The sequence below is a fragment of the Rana temporaria genome, chromosome 11 (genome assembly GCF_905171775.1).
Source record: "Rana temporaria chromosome 11, aRanTem1.1, whole genome shotgun sequence".
NCBI lineage: Eukaryota > Metazoa > Chordata > Amphibia > Anura > Ranidae > Rana > Rana temporaria.
This window is the reverse complement of record NC_053499.1, coordinates 17,845,380-17,863,037: the sequence shown is the minus strand read 5'-3', so window position 1 is coordinate 17,863,037 and position 17,658 is coordinate 17,845,380. Positions and strand designations below refer to the sequence as shown.

The 17,658-nt window shown below is 44.1% G+C and overlaps 1 protein-coding gene across 1 annotated transcript in view; it reads right to left on the bottom strand.

Annotated features, from left to right (window-relative positions):
- Nucleotides 1-17,658, bottom strand: part of PAMR1 (peptidase domain containing associated with muscle regeneration 1) — a 61,205-nt gene that overhangs the window by 23,540 nt on the left and 20,007 nt on the right. The window contains exon 5 of the mRNA XM_040328083.1: nt 3,090-3,307. Within this exon, the coding sequence (XP_040184017.1) occupies nt 3,090-3,307 (218 nt within the window). The remainder of the gene's footprint in view (nt 1-3,089; nt 3,308-17,658) is intronic.

Here is a 17,658-nt window from a genome sequence, read left to right as displayed (position 1 = left end):
GGCAAGTTACGTCGGTCGGATGAAGCATATTTTCAGGCGTATCTTGGTTTCAGAGTCCGGCGCATAGATACGACGGCGGATATTTACACTTACGCGGCGTACCTGTAGATACATCGGCGTAAGTGCTTTGTGAATCCGGGCCTGGGTGTTTTCATTTTGCCTAAAAAAAGTTTGGATGTGTCAATGAAATTTCTCAGTTTTCATGACAAGCCCATGTCTGATATTCCTACCAACCTCTCTCCTTCAGTTAGTTACCTCACCTCAGATCCCTTTTTATTTCATTTCCATTACTCATACCTTATTTTGTTGGAGTGTACATTGTATTGAACCTTACTCATAAAAAACTAAATAATAATTAGATAAAATGGAAATGTAACCATTTTTCGTAAAATGCATTATAGTCAATGGGAAAGTGGCATTACAGTGGTTTTTGTTTATTTTTAAGGGTGAAATAGGCTTCAGATGGTCTTTTAACCACTTAAGGACCGGACCAATATGCTGCTAAATGACCCAAAGGTTTTTTACAATTCGGCACTGCGTCGCTTTAACAGACAATTGCACGGTCGTGCGACGTGGCTCCCAAACAAAATTTATTTTTTGCGCTATAAACAAAAATAGAGCGACAATTTTGAAAAAAATTCAATATTTTTTACTTTTTGCTATAATAAATATCCCCCAAAAACATATATAATTTTTTTTTCTCAGTTCAGGCCGATACGTATTCTTCTACCTATTTTTGGTAAAAAAAATCGCAATAAGCGTTTATCGATTGGTTTGCGCAAAATTTATAGCGTTTACAAAATAGGGGATAGTTTTATTATTTTTATTTTTTTTACTACTAATGGCGGCGATCAGCGATTTTTTTCATGACTGCGACATTATGGCGGACACTTCGGACAATTTTGACACATTTTTGGGACCATTGTCATTTTCACAGCAAAAAATGCATTTAAATTGCATTGTTTATTGTGAAAATGACAGTTGCAGTTTGGGAGTTAACCACAGGGGGCGCTGTAGGAGTTAGGGTTCACCTAGTGTGTGTTTACAACTGTAGGGGGGTGTGGCTGTAGGACTGACGTCATCGATCGAGTCTCCCTATAAAAGGGATCACTCGATCGATGCAGCCGCCACAGTGAAGCACGGGGAAGCCGTGTTTACATACGGCCCTCCCCGTTCTTCAGTTCCGGGAAGCGATCGCGAGGGGGCGGCTAGAAACGAATAGCCGTGCCCTCGTCCCGGATCGCTCCTGAAGCCACGGGAACCGCCGCATGTACCGGGGGGGTCCCGATCGGACCCCCGACCCACGTCTAGGCAGGGACGTACAGGTACGCCAATGTGCCTGTCCGTGCCATTCTGCCGACGTATATGTACATGCGGCGGTCCGGAAGTGGTTAAACCCTTTTTTCCCCCTAATTAAACACACTGTATATAGCTGGCTGCTAAGGAGGGGTCCAGGAAGCTGACGGCACGTCCTTTACAACCAATGAGTGATCATCTGTCAGTGGGGTTCCCCATTGACAGCTGAATGTAAAAAATAAATAAAAAATTGCCGGGAAAAAAACAAAAATCCCAAAAATGTCATTAAACTAAATAAAAAAAACAGTGTGGGGTCCCCCCCAAAATCCATACCAGACCCTTATCCGAGCATGCAGCCTGGCAGGTCAGTAAAGGGAGAGGACAAGCAAGCAGCCTCCCTCTTGAACCATACCAGGCCGCATGCCTTCAACATGGGGGGGTGGGTGCTTTGGGGCAGGGGGGCTCTGTACCCCCCCACCCCAAAGCACCTTGCCTCCATGTTGATGGGAACAAGGGCCTCGTTCCGACAACACTGGCTGGTGGTTATTGGGGTTTGCAGGCGGGGGGTCTTATCGGAATCTGGGGGCCAGCTTTAACAAGAGGGCTCCCAGATCCCGGTCACCTCCCCTATGTGAATTGGTATTGGGTACATTCTACCCCTACCCATTCACCAAAAAATGAAATGTAAAAAAACTAAAACAAGAGCCAGTTTTTGACAATTGCTTTATTAATAGCTGTCTTCTCCCAGTGTAGTCCTCTCCACCGCCGTGTCTCCCCGCCGCCAGGGGCGGACTGACCATTGAGTCACTCGGGCACTGCCCGAGGGCCCCATGCCACTAGGGGGCCCCATCCGGGTTGCCAGGCTCAGTAAAACCAGGGACAGTATGTAAAAATCTGTGTTTTTTTTAGATCTGTCCCTGATATGTCCGAAAATGACATGCTTTTAATGTGAATATCCCAAGATTTTAGCTGCCCGCCTCTGCACTACCTCCTGGCGTGGTGGTCATCTGTAAGCCAGAGGGGCCCCATAATCTTCTATTGCCCAGGGGCCCCATGAGTTGTCAGTCCGCCCCTGCCCGCCGCCATCTTCTCCCGCCGTAACTCCCAGTGCCTTCTCTCCCACCGCCGTCTTCTTCCTCGCCGCCGGTTACCCGCTAAAAAAAAATAAAAGTCGCTGTTCTTTTGTTTCCGTCTTCCTCCGTTGTGTTGTCGTCTGCTGTCTAGCATCTGTTATATAGCCATTGGGCGTGGCCATCAGATGACGTCACCTGGAGAGTCCGCCCCCCTGTGATGTCACAGAGGTGGGCTCTCCGGATGACGTCATCGGATTTATGGCAGAAAGTTAAAAATATATATTTTTTTATTAATTGTCGGCCTTTTTTTGTGTTTTTGTATTTTTGTGCTCAAATACCACCAAAAGAAAGCTCTATTTGTGGGAAAAATAGACGAATATTTTATTTGGGTACAGCGTCGCAGGAACGCACAATTATCAGTTCAAGTAACGCAGTGCCGTATTGCAAAAAATTGCCTGGTCGCAAAGGGGGGTAATTTGGTGTCATCACTTCAGACTCCTATCTAGTCTGTTATTTAATCAGATAGATGTTCTCCCACTGTGATATCATATTCCAGCGGGTGTGCAGGAAGTGAGGCTAATCAATTATAAAGAATGATTACTGTAACTACATATGACACGGTATTAAAAAAAGTGACAAATAGTGACTGTTTATTTGATGTTTAAAGTATTAGGGCTGATTGAAAATTATTTTCATGTGTTTGGAGTTAAAGACTGTTACCTGTAACTTCTCGAAATGTAGCATAGAAGCCATCAAAGTTCTTGGACCCGTCTGACTTGAAGAGAATATGCAGTGCATTTCCTGAGCTGCGGATGGGTAGTGGTCTCTCATTACCGCAAAAACGCTTAATGATCTTGGCATCCACGTTGTCGCCATCTCGGATTTCTAAGTAATCGTACTCGCACATGTAATCAAACTCCAAACTTAGCATTGCAAACCTGGGGTAGATAGACAATTGTATTAATGTAAAGTGTGATGCCACCTCTATATACAATGGGCTAGATTCAGATAGCTCGCCGTAACTTTGTGCGGGCGTAGCGTATCTCAGATACGCTACACCGCCGTAACTTAGTGAGGCAGGGGCTGGATTCACAAAGAACCTGCGCCCTAAATTACGGCGGCGTAGCGTAAATCTGCCGGCGTAAGCGCGCCGAATTCAAATTTTGAAGAGGTGGGCGTGTTTTATGTAAATAAAACATGACCCCACGTAAATGACTTCTCTAACGAACGGCGCATGTGCCGTCGGTGAACGTATTCCAGTGCGCATGCTCCTAATCACGTCGCAAATAGTCAATGCTTTCGACGTGAACGTAATTTATGCAAAAATTTACGGACTTACGCAAACGACGCAAAATTTGACGCTGTCCCGACGTCCATACTTAACATTGGATACGCCTCATATAGCAGGAGTAACCTTACGCCGGAAAAAGCCTTACGTAAACGACGTAAAAAAATCCGCCGGGCGTAAGTACGTTTCTGAATCGGCGTATCTTGCTCATTTGCATATTCTACGCCGAAATCAACGGAAGCGCCACCTAGCGGCCAGCGTAAATATGCACCCTAAGATACGACGGCGTAAGAGACTTACGTCGGTCGTATCTTAGCAAAATTCCTAGGTATCTTGCTTTCTGAATACAGAAAAAAGATACGCCGCCGCATCCTAGAAGTTACGCGGCGTATCAACAGATACGCCGACGGAACTTCTTACTGAATCTAGCCCTATATATATATATATATATATATATATATATATATATATATATATTAGTTATTAAAGGGGTTGTAAAACTTTGCGTTTTTTCACCTTAATGCATCCTAATGTTGAAATAGAAAAAAATACTGCGCTAGTTGAACAACAATAAGAAGCAGCAACTAAAAAGTGATATACACACAAAATAGACAATGGAAAAAATGGAGTTGCGCTGTGATAAACTATAAAGAACTGTAAAAACATATAACAAGTGATGATAACAAATGCAAATGAAGCAATAACAATTGTGTTAAAACATAAGTTCAGTGAAGTCCAAAAAAACACGATTGAAATGAATTCTTCTGCGATTCAAAAATTAAGGAAATCCACCACCAAAAGTGAAGACACCATAAGAAATGCAGGCTTACCAGATGGCAAGCAAAGATGGCTTCTGGCTGTAAACCCCAGCCCGGGGCTTTAACATGGACTGCAGCACACGCCAGTGGAAATTGTCAATGGATCTTCAAAGGCACAGATGTCCCCCAGTAGATGAGATACCCAGAAAATAATAGGACTCACAATAGAGAAATACCGTAGAAATAGTGTAAAATTTAATGAGATAAAACAGACGATGTCATTTGTGTGACGAAACGCGCGTCGGGAGAGGAGACGTGCTGACGTTATCGCGTGACAGTCCGAGCGGACGGGCGTTCGCTTAGCCGGCCGACTTTACTTTTATGCTTCTATATGATCGTTCTCTTGTAAGTGTTTTATCTCATTACATTTTACACTATTTCTACAGTATTTCACTATTGTGAGTCCTATTATTTTATGGGTATCTCATCTACTTGGGGACATCTGTGCCTTTGAGGATCCATTGAAAATTTCCACTGGCGTGTGCTGCAGTCCATTTTAAAGGCCCGGGCTTGCCACCTGGTAAGCCTGCATTCTTTATGGTGTCTTCACTTTTGGTGGTGGATATCCTTAATTTTTGAATCACAGAAAAATTAATTTCAATCGTTTTTTTGGACTTCATCCTAATGTTGGCTGAGAAGGCCTGTCTCATTCATCCACACTATATTGCCAAAAGTATTGGGCCACCCCTCCAAATCATTTGATGGAGGTGGGGGGGAATTATGGTGTGGGGTTGTTTTTCAGGGGTTGGCCCCTTAGTTCCAGTGAAGGGAACTCTTATGCCGCGTACACACGATCATTTTTCGGCATTAAACCCTATGAGTAAATGGCGGGGTGCAGGTATTCCTCCTGCATAGATGAACTGATGTAACCACAAGCTGCCACTTACCAAAACGCGCGTCGGAGAGCTGACCGGGACCGAGCACCGAGCCGCACCATCAAACTGCAACTCCGGGGTACTGGGGGGGGGGCACATAGGATCCCCTGGGTCAGTTTGATGGTGCGGCTCGGTGCTCGGTCCCGGTCAGCTCTCCGACACGCGTTTTGGTAAGTGGCAGCTTGTGGCTACATCAGTTCATCTATGCAGGAGGAATACCTGCACCCCGCCATTTACTCATATGGTTGAGGCAGATGGGTCCTCCTTATGCTCTTTGTTATATGACTTATCTATTTGTATATATTTTCTTTATAGAATCTATGGTCGCGTTTAATAAACTACTCCCTGAAGAAGACCGCTACTTTTAAGGTTGAAACGCGTAGGGGTATTTCGCCCATAGTATTTACATATACACAGTACTGTTTTGTCTGTATTTATTATCATTGTGTGATCTTATTTGTTCTTGATTGATATTTCTTTATGTCAAGCTCATATCATGAGTCCTTCATTCGGGGCTCTTTTTGAACATTATATTAAATAAAATTTATACTTTTTTACCAACTGGTACAATTTTCATTTCTTGCTGCAGCACAAAGCCCCTAGGGGTAATTTTCTCTTTTCTCATATACTGTATATATAATTATTATAATCTACCAGTTTTTTAAATTGTCTATACCTTCCTGTCCCAACGACAACCACTCTCTTCATTTCTTCTATTCCCGTCTAAGGACAGGAAGTGATATAAAATCTCTCCAACAGGGTCACAGACAACAATAAAAATTAAAAAAAGTTTATCCAAATATTTAAAAAAAAGTTTTGGCTGCTGTTAGTCCCTAAATAAAAGCAACTAATCCTAAAACAGAAAAAAAAAGGATAAAGAAATAAATGACCAAAATCACAATATTGTAGTTTAGAGGGAAATGTCTTCCTTACAAGTAAATAAGATCCCAGTGAGTTTTAATAAAGATATTATTGTTATTTTAATAAAAGAAAGATTGAGCGACTTCGGGACGCGTCCTCCACCACCATCTTTCATTTCGTATCTCGCTGTCTGGTCCTGGGCGCATTATTAATCTCGTCCCGATATGCCGCATATTAAAGGATGATTCTCCAACAAACAGGGCTGTTCAATAATTCATCGTGGTCATCATTAACTTTACACGGAGCTACTCGGGAGACGTCTAATTAATTGCAGCACGGCGCTGGTGAGGTACGTACAGTAATGAGACCTTGTAGTTTTAATGAAGTGTAACCCCCTACAGGGATCTGGTTAACCCTTTCTGGCCAGCCATGAAGACTGCCGTGTCATTAACCACTTGCCTACTGGGCACTTTCACCCTTTTTCCTGCCCAGACTAATTTTCAATATTCAGCTCTGTCACACTTTGAATGACAATTGCGGTGGTATTTAATCACCACAGGTTTTTTTTAGGGCTAAATAAACTAAAAAAGACCAAACATATATATATATATATATATATATTTTTTAAAATACAACTTTTTTCTAGTTTGTTATAAAATGTTGCAAACAAGTAATTTTTCTCCTTCACTGATGAGGCGCACTGATGAGGAGGCACTGACAGGCGGCACTGATAGGTGGCACTGATGAGCAATGGTAGGTGGCATTGATGGGCACTGCTATGCAGCACTGATAGGTGACACTGATGAGGAGGCACTAATTGACAGCACTGGTGGGCACTTTTGGGACTGAAATGATAATCAGTGTACATGTCCTTTTTACTCAAGCTGGTTATCGGCTCTCTTCTCCTCTCCTCATGCTGTTAGCGGGAGGAAAGGAATGCTGATACCTCACTGCTGTTTACATCATAATCAGCTGTGATCAGGAATGGACTGGCCATTGGGACTACAGGGAGTTTCCCGGTGGGCCGATGGCTCAGTGGGCCGGCTTCAGTGACAGCGGACTGCCGCCCCCTCTGCTCCTCAGTCTCTCCCTTCCCACAGCGCTCACCTACTCTCCCTCCCCGCAGCGCTCACCTGGGGGGAACAGAGAAGCAGGGGGAGGACCAGAGGAGCAGGGGGAGGACCAGAGGAGCATGTGGGAGGGGACAGACAGCTGACTCAACAGCTATGGCCTGGGAGTTTCTCAATTCTACCTAATCTTGTCCCATAAGGGGGGCACGGAACTGATTCTTTGCCATGGGTTAAATAATGTCTAGCTTCCCCACTGGTACTGCCTATAAGAGGACCAGTACCAGCCATTCTACTCTAATAAAAGTAGAATGGCTAGTGAAGGAGGAGAGGTGGCTGGGGGGGGGGGGTGCGGGAGTTGCCCGGCTGCCATGGGAGAGACCTGTCAAAGTGGGCCAGTCTGGATGAAGTCCAGGGCCAAATTTCTGTCCCAGTCCGATCCTGGCTGTGATTGGACATATCCCTGTTTTTCATCGCTCAGGGACAAGTTTGCACAGTGACGTCATGGAGCCTGGTGGTTCCTATTCTTTTGAAAGCGACTGCAAGGATGAGATGGGTCCCGGGTCAGAGGATGACCAAATCCTGCCGGCAATTACAGGAGGTCAGTGTGTGACAGCTCTGTAGGGCAGTCAGTCACTCTCTCTATGGGGGATCGCTGATGTAAGAGGCGAGTAGAGACCATAAGGTAAGGGGGATACTGATACAAATGTCCACCATTATAACAGTGTCTTTACTCCCCTCTTACGTCGGTAAACCCCTTTACCTTATTGTACCACTCTACAGACTCTGGTGTAATGGGGAACTCTTATGCAAGAGCCCCCCTTACATCAGAACTCCCAGTATTCCCCCTTACATCAGAGTCAACTGAGTTCACCCTTACAGTGCTGACTCTGGAGGTAAGGGCCTCGTGCTTGGGTCGGGGGGCCCTTCATGTTTTTTGCACTGGGGTCATGAAGCTTCTAGTTACACCTCTGGCCACACTGTATGGCTTGTGTGTGCCCTGTTCCCCACTAGAGGCTCTTCTCCCCCGGCCAGCCCCAAACGAGCTACCCCAGCTCTATCCTGCAGCTCCCGGTCACCCCCTACCAGCCAGTTTGGGAACCTGGAGTCAGAGAAGCAAGCAATGTCAAGCCCGACCCGCCCGATGAGCAGAGAGTCATTGTAGCGGAGCTTCAGCTTGGGATAGGGGTCGGGAGGAGGTAGAAAAAAGGGAGAGTGGGAGGGAGGCTGATCATTGCACCATGGGCTTCTGGGTTGTACTTACCCCCTGGGCCAAATGTTGCCAGTCAGCCCCTGCCAGGGAGTCTAAGGAAATCCAACCTATGCTGTGCAGGAATGGGTTAAAGTGTAGGTATTTCTTGTTAGTGCACGTGGAAGACATGCAGCCCAACACATGGCTAGGCAGCTACACAACAGTGCTATACCAGATTGCAATATTTCTCACTATAAGTATCCTTTAATCCAGGGGTCTCCAAACTATGCCCTCCAGTTGTTCAGGAACTACAATTCCCATCATGCCTAGTCATGTCTGTGAATGTCAGAGTTTTACAATGCCTCATGGGACGCGTAGTTCCGCAACAGCTGGAGTGCCCTAGTTTGCCCATTGGTGACTCTGTAAATGCCTTCTTCACTGTGCCTAGGTGAAACAAGTAGAACAGGTTCATCTTTCTTTTAATGGCTGGCCACATCCACATGTGCTCTTAAAGCCGGGGTTCACCCTAAAACATCTATATACCGTTATATCCAGCATACTTTTTTTTTCTCCGCTGTACTTACCGTCTAATCGTTGTTTTCACCCAGCTTCCGGGTTCTCGCTCCCCGGGGGAGTAGGCGTTCCTAAGACGAGGCATAGATGATTGACGTGTGGGTAAAGCGCGTCACGCCTTCCGAAAATATCCGAGCTGGGTCTCTGCACTTTACAGCGCCTGTGCAGTCAGCTCTGCAGGCGCAGGCGCCGGATAGCGCTGTAAAGAGCCGAGTCCCCCTCGGATATTTTCAAAAGGCGTGACACGTCAATCATCTATGCCTCGAGCACAGCGCGTCTCCTGGGAGAATCAACACTCACTCCCAGGAGACATTGCGCAGAGCTCCCCGTCGGGGAAAAGGAGCGACACGCCCACTCCCCGCAAGGAAGAAGATCCGGAAGTGAGGCTGAAGACAGCTAAGTGTACAGATCAAAAAAAAAATGACAACGCTACAAGCCTTTATTAAGGCTGCAGATAGCATAGATAGAAAGTTAATTTTGAGAGGGAACCTCCGCTTTAAGTGTTTTCTCCGAAAGTCATAAATACAAGCCTGGGAAGAGTATTTGCTGACTTCTAGAGCCAAATAAATCACATGAACCAGCTCTACATATTTTACTAGTGTGTATTTTTTCATCCGGCTAGATAGGAAAGATGGAAGTTCCTCCTTCATATTTTCTTCCCGTGAAGACTCAAGAAGAAGACACTTTGTAGAGTTGCCGTTTCGGTGCTTCTATAGTTGCCGTTACTTTGCATAGGGAGGATTGTGGTATATGTATACACTTCATTTAGCCTGGGGTAGCCCTGCTACACGGGAAAGATGAAGTGGCTGAGCATGAGCGATGCTGGGTTGCTAGGCAACCCTATGCTAAAAACCTGGTACCCGGTGATACAGAAGGATGCAGAAACATCCAGATCAGGGCTCGCTCTGCCAGTGGAATTGCATTCATTGTCCCAGCATTGAGGAGAAAAAAAATAGCTGTGGGTACTCTTGTGCCAAGTCTGTGGGCACCAGTCCTAAAACAGTGATTGTATGATTCTAAAGTTCTCCTGAGAGCTTCAAAGTGCTGACCAGACTATGCAAGAATGTATTTAGACTTGATGGTTTATCAGTGATCACTTCTCGCTTTTCCTAAAGAATGTTTTAGTCAAGTGGGCAAGAACTGGTTTCCCATATCGCTGTCAGAACCTTCTATGGCCACATGACTTGAGTACCTTTCCGAGGGTTTCCGAGGTCAGCCTCACTGTCCCGGAGCATTTTGGAAGCTCTTCGGTGCTCACCCACCTCTGGCCACATGCGGTATTGCACGCCATGGAAGTCAATGTGGAACAAATTATTTTAGTTTCCATTGACTTCTATGGGGAAACTCGTTTTGATATGCAAGTGCTTTGGATTACAGGCATTCTTCTGGAACGGATTATGCTTGTAGTGCCCAGATTGCCAAGGATGGCACAAAAAGGTAGGGCAAGGGCAGGAGAAGCCAGGAGCACCAGTACCCAGTATCTGATGGTTGTCATGTTGTGATTACTTGAAAAAGTTTTTATTTCCAGCTTTAGGCTGCATTCACATAGGAGCTGAGACCCATACTCCACGAACATGGATCTAGAGCTAGCATGGTCCACAGTAGACGTTTTGTTTTCGTTCAATTTCATATGAAAATTTTATTTTTCGGAGATTCGGATGTATATGAGTCTCCGAATAGACATAGCAACGAATGTCAATGAATCTGTAATCCAAAATGAACAAATGCATTTGTTTCATTCAGATGACGTCACATGATGCCATTGCAGTTTGGACCCATGGGGAAATTAATTCAATTTCCATATTCGTCCTATAATTCCGATTCAAGTAAATTTGTGATTTAACCACTTGCCGACCGCTTCACGCATTTATACGTTGGCAGAATGGCTTGCCTAGGCAAAGCAACGTACCCCTATGTTGCTTTGAAAAGCCTTCCCGCGAGTTCGTGACCATGCCTGCGGGACCCGCGGACTCGATGTCCGCCGGTGTCCCACAATCGTGTCACGGAGCTGCAGAAGGGCAAGACATCTCCCTTTTCTACCTAGTGACAGGACACTGATCGTCTGCTCCCTGTCACCGGGTCATTGGGCAGCCAGATCCTCCGGGCCTGAAGTGGTTAAATTGAATTTGTAATTGTTACAGTCAATCAGTTCAGTTCCACAGTCTAATGTAATTCTTGGGTTTGAGAAATTTGCGGCCGACAAATTTTTGCATTACACTTATTTTGTTGCATCAGAAAATATTGAATAGTTTCGATATATGAATAATGAATCCACTCGAAATATCGAAACCAAAAACGAATGTAGCGCCTGGTTACTTTCGGAACCGGTGCTATGTTAAATTTAGAGGGGGTCAGAGAGTTAGTCAACTCTGACCATGTTGATTTGTTCAAAATTGGGTCTCTGTCTCAGCTTTGGCTGTGTTGTGGGTCCGTTCTGTCGTTTCGGGGATGCTGATCTTACCCCAGGTCGGCAAGTGGCAGCAGTGGAGTCAAGGATTTGGTGCTCTTGCCCAGCAACCTATCAGGAGGGTTTGGCCTCACTGTGCATGCTGGGAGAGAGTATTTATGAGGCAGACGCCATTTTCCTGGGTCTTCGCCTCGTGTGGTGCCCACCTTTGGGGTAGCCACTTCACGCCGCCCCGGCAAATGGCCTTCCGGGCCGGGGTGCGCGTGCAATGCAAGAATCCTGGCTTCGGGACCACGTTGGTAATTGACTGCTGTCAATCAAAGTCAGTAAGCCAATGAGGAGAGAGAGGGGGCGGGGTCGAATCAGGACTCCATATCTAAATGGACACACAGAGCAGCGGCTCGGGTGCCCCCATAGCAAGCTGCTTGCTGTGGGGGCACTCGGCAGAGGGGAGGGGCCAGAAGCGCTGGCGAGGGACAGAGCACAGAGCAGGTAAGTATAACATGTTTCTTATTTCTAAAGAAAAAAAACTGAGACTTTAGTATCACTTTAAGCCTTATCATAGGGAAGGCTACAGTCTCCAAATTATACTGGTTGTCTAGATTAAGCAATCAGCTGATTAGCATACTGTAATTGGAAATCTCCCAGTAGAAACATTTTTATATTTAGGGATTTAGACCATTCCGCCATTAAATTATAGAAAGGTTTACAGGTACATTAGGGTTGGTCTTTACCTTTTGTCTGGGCTAATGACTGCTCTTATCATTACACGGTAATAAGTAATTAGAGAGATGGAGGATTGCTTCTGTGTTTCTCCTTTTAAATTGAATTCCCCGAGTGCATAATGAATCAAAGCAAATGGGACTTGTAATCATAGTAATCTTTGTGAACGAGGTGTGGTGGATAATGAGACCCGTGGCTGCTTGTGATCCCGCTTCCCCGCCAAGATTCCACCTTACACAAAGTGACACTAAACTCTGCTTTCAAAATTAAAAATTCTATTCCAGTAAATATGCTTAACTCAAAAAGCTCCTTCTATTGCTCTCAGCTTTCCCCAAATCTCCAAAGTCCTTTTTCTTTTCTTTTTCTGCTGTGATCTGACTTCCTGGTAGAGAAGTGGTCTCCAAACTGCGGGCCTGGGGGCTGGATTCCTTTTCTTGTTTTTATCTGGCCCTTGTGGAAATTATTCCCCCCCCCCCACTGTCAGTAACGGTGGGGCAAAGTTCCTGCCACTGACACCGACAATGGGGCACTAGTCCTCTCACTGACACCAACTATGGCACACTATTCCTCCCATAGATACCAATGATGGGGCATCATTCCTCTCACTGACACAAACGATGGGACACTATTCCGTCCACTGATACCAACAATGGGACACTATTCCTCCTATTGATACCAATGATGGGGCACTATTCCTTCCACTGACTGTATCACTCGGCCCCCGCCCCCCTTGCGCGCTGCATCATTGATTTGATTGACGGCAGCGGGAGCCAATGGCGATCCCATGGAGTTTCGTGGGGGGCTAGAGAGTGCAAGGTGTTTTTATAACCTTAATGCATAGGATGCATTAAGGTGAAAAAACACGAAGCTTTACAACCCCTTTAACCACTTAAGGACCGCCTCCTGCACATATACGTCGGCAGAATGGCACGGCTAGGCACATGTACGTACAGGTACGTCCTCTTTAAGTGCCCAGCCGTGGGTCGAGCACCCCCTCCCCCCTGAAAGGTGTCAAATGTGACACCGGAGGGGGGAGGGTTCCGATGAGTGGAAGTTCCACTTTAGGGTGGAGCTCCGCTTTAAGACAGGCAGTAAACAGGTGATATAACACAGTTTACTGTCTGCATTGACTTGTAGATGGGAGATGCTGCTTAGTGAGTTAAATTATGAAATAAAGTGAAGATAATACATAGCGGCAGCAGATCATACTGACACAACAGCCACCGCCTGAGTGGGAATAATTGTATAATTATTAGTGGGTGGGATGCTGCGTGTTCTCTGATGGAAATGAAAAGCATTCTCCTGTTATTATACAAACAAACTGAATTCATCCTGAGAAGAGAAGAAGTGGAGCTGGCATGTGGAATAAAGACCCCCCCTCCCCCCTCCTTGTATCATCCCCGGGGAGGGAGAACAGTCACGATTCACAACATGAAGTGCAATTTCACTAAACCCTCAATGGCTCTCCGGAGACGCCGTCCCTCTCCAATACATGCCGATAGAAAATCATTACAGACATTTCCAGCTACATGATAGATAGATAGATAGATAGATAGATAGATAGATAGATAGATAGATAGATAGATAGATAGATAGATAGATAGATTGATAGGGCCAGATTCACATAGGTTAGCGGATCTTTAGATCCGCGTAACCTATGTGATTTAAGATCCGCCGCCGCAATTTTTTAAAGCAAATTCTAATTCACAAAGCACTTACCTCAAAACTTGCGGCGGCGTATCTTAAATCCCCCGGCGGAATTCAAATTCCGTTGCTAGGGGGAGTGTAGTATTTAAATCAGGCGCGTCCCAGCACCGATTTAACTGCGCACGCGCCGTCCGCGAATTTTCCCGGCGTGCATTGCTCCCAATGACGTCGCTAGGACGTCATTGGTTTCAGCGTGGGCGTAACTTACGTCCAGCGATTTTGTGAATCGACGTACGCAAACAACGTAAAATTTCAAAATTCGACACAGGAACGACGGCCATACCTAACATTGGCTGCGCCTCATAGAAGCAGGGGTAACTATACGGCGGAAAAAGCCGAACGCAAATGACGTAAAAAAAACGCCGGGCGGTCGTTCGTTTCGGAATCGGCGTATCTCCTCATTTGCATAATCGTCGCGTAAATAAACCGAAACGCCACCTAGCGGCCGGCCTGGAATTGCAGCCTAAGATCCGACGGTGTAACACAGTTACACCTGTCGGATCTTAGTCATATCTATGTGTAACTGATTCTATGAAACAGTCGCATAGATACGACTGGCACAACTCAGAGATACGACGGTGTATCAGGAGATACACCGTTGTATCTCTATGTGAATCTGGCCCATAGATAGATAGATAGATAGATAGATAGATAGATAGATAGATAGATAGATAGATAGATAGATAGATAGATAGATAGATAGATAGATAGATAGATAGAAGATAGACTAATAATAATAATTATTATGATAAATATTTAGATAGAAAGATCGGTAGATAGATCACAAGTTAAAGATAAATACATAGCAAGATAGATAGATAACAAATAGATAGATAGATATATACTGTAGATAGATAGATAGATAGATAGACTGATAATTATAATTATTATGATAAATATTAGATACAGTAGATAGATAGATCACACGATGAGGATAGATAGATAGATTGATTAATAGATAGACTGATAAATAATTAGATAGATAGATAGATAGATAGGTCGATATTTAGAAAGATAGATAGGTTGATTTATAGATAAAAGATAGACTAATAATAATAATTATTATGATAAATATTTAGATAGAAAGATCGGTAGATAGATCACAAGATGAAGATAAATACATAGCAAAATAGATAGATAGATAGATAGATAGATAGATAGATAGATAGATAGATAGATAGATAGATAGATAGATAGATAGATAACAAATAGATAGATAGATAGATAGATAGATAGATAGATAGACAGATAACTAATCGATAGATAGATAAATAGATAGATAGATAGATCACAAGATGAGGATAAATAATAGAAAACAAGATAGATTGCAAGATAGATAGATTTGGTAATAGATAGATAGATAGATAGATAGATAGATAGATAGATAGATAGATAGATAGATAGATAGATAGATAGATAGATAGATAGATAGATAGACTAATAATAATAGACTAATAATAATAATTATTATGATAAATATTAAGATAGAAAGATCGGTAGATAGATCACAAGATGAAGATAAATACATAGCAAGATAGATAGATAACAGATAGATAGATAGATAGATAGATAGATAGATAGATAGATAGATAAAAAATAGATAGATAGATAGATAGATAGATAGATAGATAGATAGATAAAAAATAGATAGATAGATAGATAGATAGACAGATAACTAATCGATCAATAGATAGATAGATAGATAGATAGATAGATAGATAGATAGATAGATAGATAGATAGATAGATAGATAGATAGATAAAAAGTAGATAGATCACAAGATGAGGATAAATAATTGAAAACAAGATAGATTGCTAGATAGATAGATAGATAGATAGATAGATAGATAGATAGATAGATAGATAGATAGATAGATAGATTGAGTAATAGATAGATACATAGATAGATAGATAGACCCCTAACGTCCATCAGCAGCAGCACAGCGGGGGCAGGGACGTGCCCCTAGATTGGACATTTAAAATACAATTTCATTGTTTCTATGAATGGATAAAGAACTTATATTGGATGTTTTGTATGCCAACATGGAGCTCTGGGTGTTTAGATAAACTCATTTCCATATAAGTTGCTAACCAGCATCAGTAACTGAGATGTAATTGTAGATTAGAGATATTGCTCTGTCATTGTATTTATAGATTGGGAAACATTTCATATGATTGCAAATGGAATATTAGGACAAGGTATAGGAGACTGAGGATGCTGGGAGTGCTAGCGGTGTCAGGGATACAATGTTGCGCTGTGTATACTTGTCAAGACAAGAACATTTTTATTAGGGAATTGTGGCCCCTAGTGGTTGATATAAGAAACTGCAGCTATTTTTTTTTTGCTTCAAGGCTGGATTCACACCTACTGTATGCAATTTTAGTGCTTTTTGCATTTTGCAGATTTGCACTGCAGTCCATTTACCATGGTTTCCTATGGAACACGTTCTGTAGTGCAAATCTGCAAAATGCAAAAAGCACTAAAAATGCCATCTTCCCATTTTAAGTAAAGCGATCATAAACCTGGGCAATTCATCATAAACCTAGGCACACTAGGCATCCTGAACACTAGGCATGAGCTTGATGTTCGGGTGATCGCCCGTTCGCCAAACAGCAAATATTATGGGGCGTTCGCGGCAAATTCGATATTACGTGTAGACTCTATATTAAGTCAGTGCAGGCAGTGTAGTATATATAACACAGTGTATTGAAATGGTTAAGGGGAACCCCACGCCAAAATGTAAAAGAAAATGACGTGGGGTCCCCCCAAAATCTATACCAGGCCCTTTAGGTCTTGTATGAATTTTAAGGGGAACACTGCACTATTTATTTTTTTTTACATTTTTCCTGGGGTTCCTCTTAACCACTTAAATACACTGGTATATATACTACAATGCCTGCACTGATATATATAGATATATATATTTTTTAAATGGCGTGGGCCCCCCCCCAAAATCCATACCAGACCCTTATACGAGCAAGCAGCTATGGCAGGCCAGAAAAAGGGGGGACAAGCGAGCGCCCCCCTTCTGAACCATATCAGGCAGCTTGCCCTCAACATGGGGAGGGTGCTTTGGGGTCTCCCCAAAGCACCTTGTCCCCATGTTGATGGGGACAAGGGCCTCATCCTCGCAGGCTTCCCATCGACTGCTGTCTCTTATATAGGCAAGGCGGCGCCACCCAGTGAGGTGACCCCGCCCCCTTCTGATGTCATGTGACACAGCCAAGAGACAGCAGTCAAGAGCTTTTTTTTTCTATTTTTCGGGTCCGGGTGCCGTGATTGAAGATGCTTTTTTTTTTAATAAAGGAACTGTCACCTGTGGTTTAACTTTTTTTACACTTTTTTTGGTGAATGAGTAGGGGTACAATGTACCCCATACCCATTCACATAGGGGAGACGGGATCTTCCAGAACCCAATAAGCTCCCCACCCGCAGACCCGCACAACCAGGGTTGTAGGGATGAGGCCCATCAATCAAGTGGCCTGGTATCCTGGTAGGGTTCAGGAGGGGGAGGGGGAGGGAGAGGGCTCGCTTGTTCCCCCCCCTTTCCTGGCCTGCCACGGCTGCTTGCTCGGATAAGGGTCTGCTATGGACTTTGAGGGGGGCGCCATTTTTTTTATTTTGGCACAGGTTTCCCCTTAAAATCCATACCAGACCTGAAGGACCTGGTATCGATTATTGGGAGGACACCCACGCCGTTTTTTTTTTTTACTTTTGTCACAGGGTTCTCCTTAAAATCCATACCAGACCTCAGGTCTGGTATGCAGGGCCGCCATCA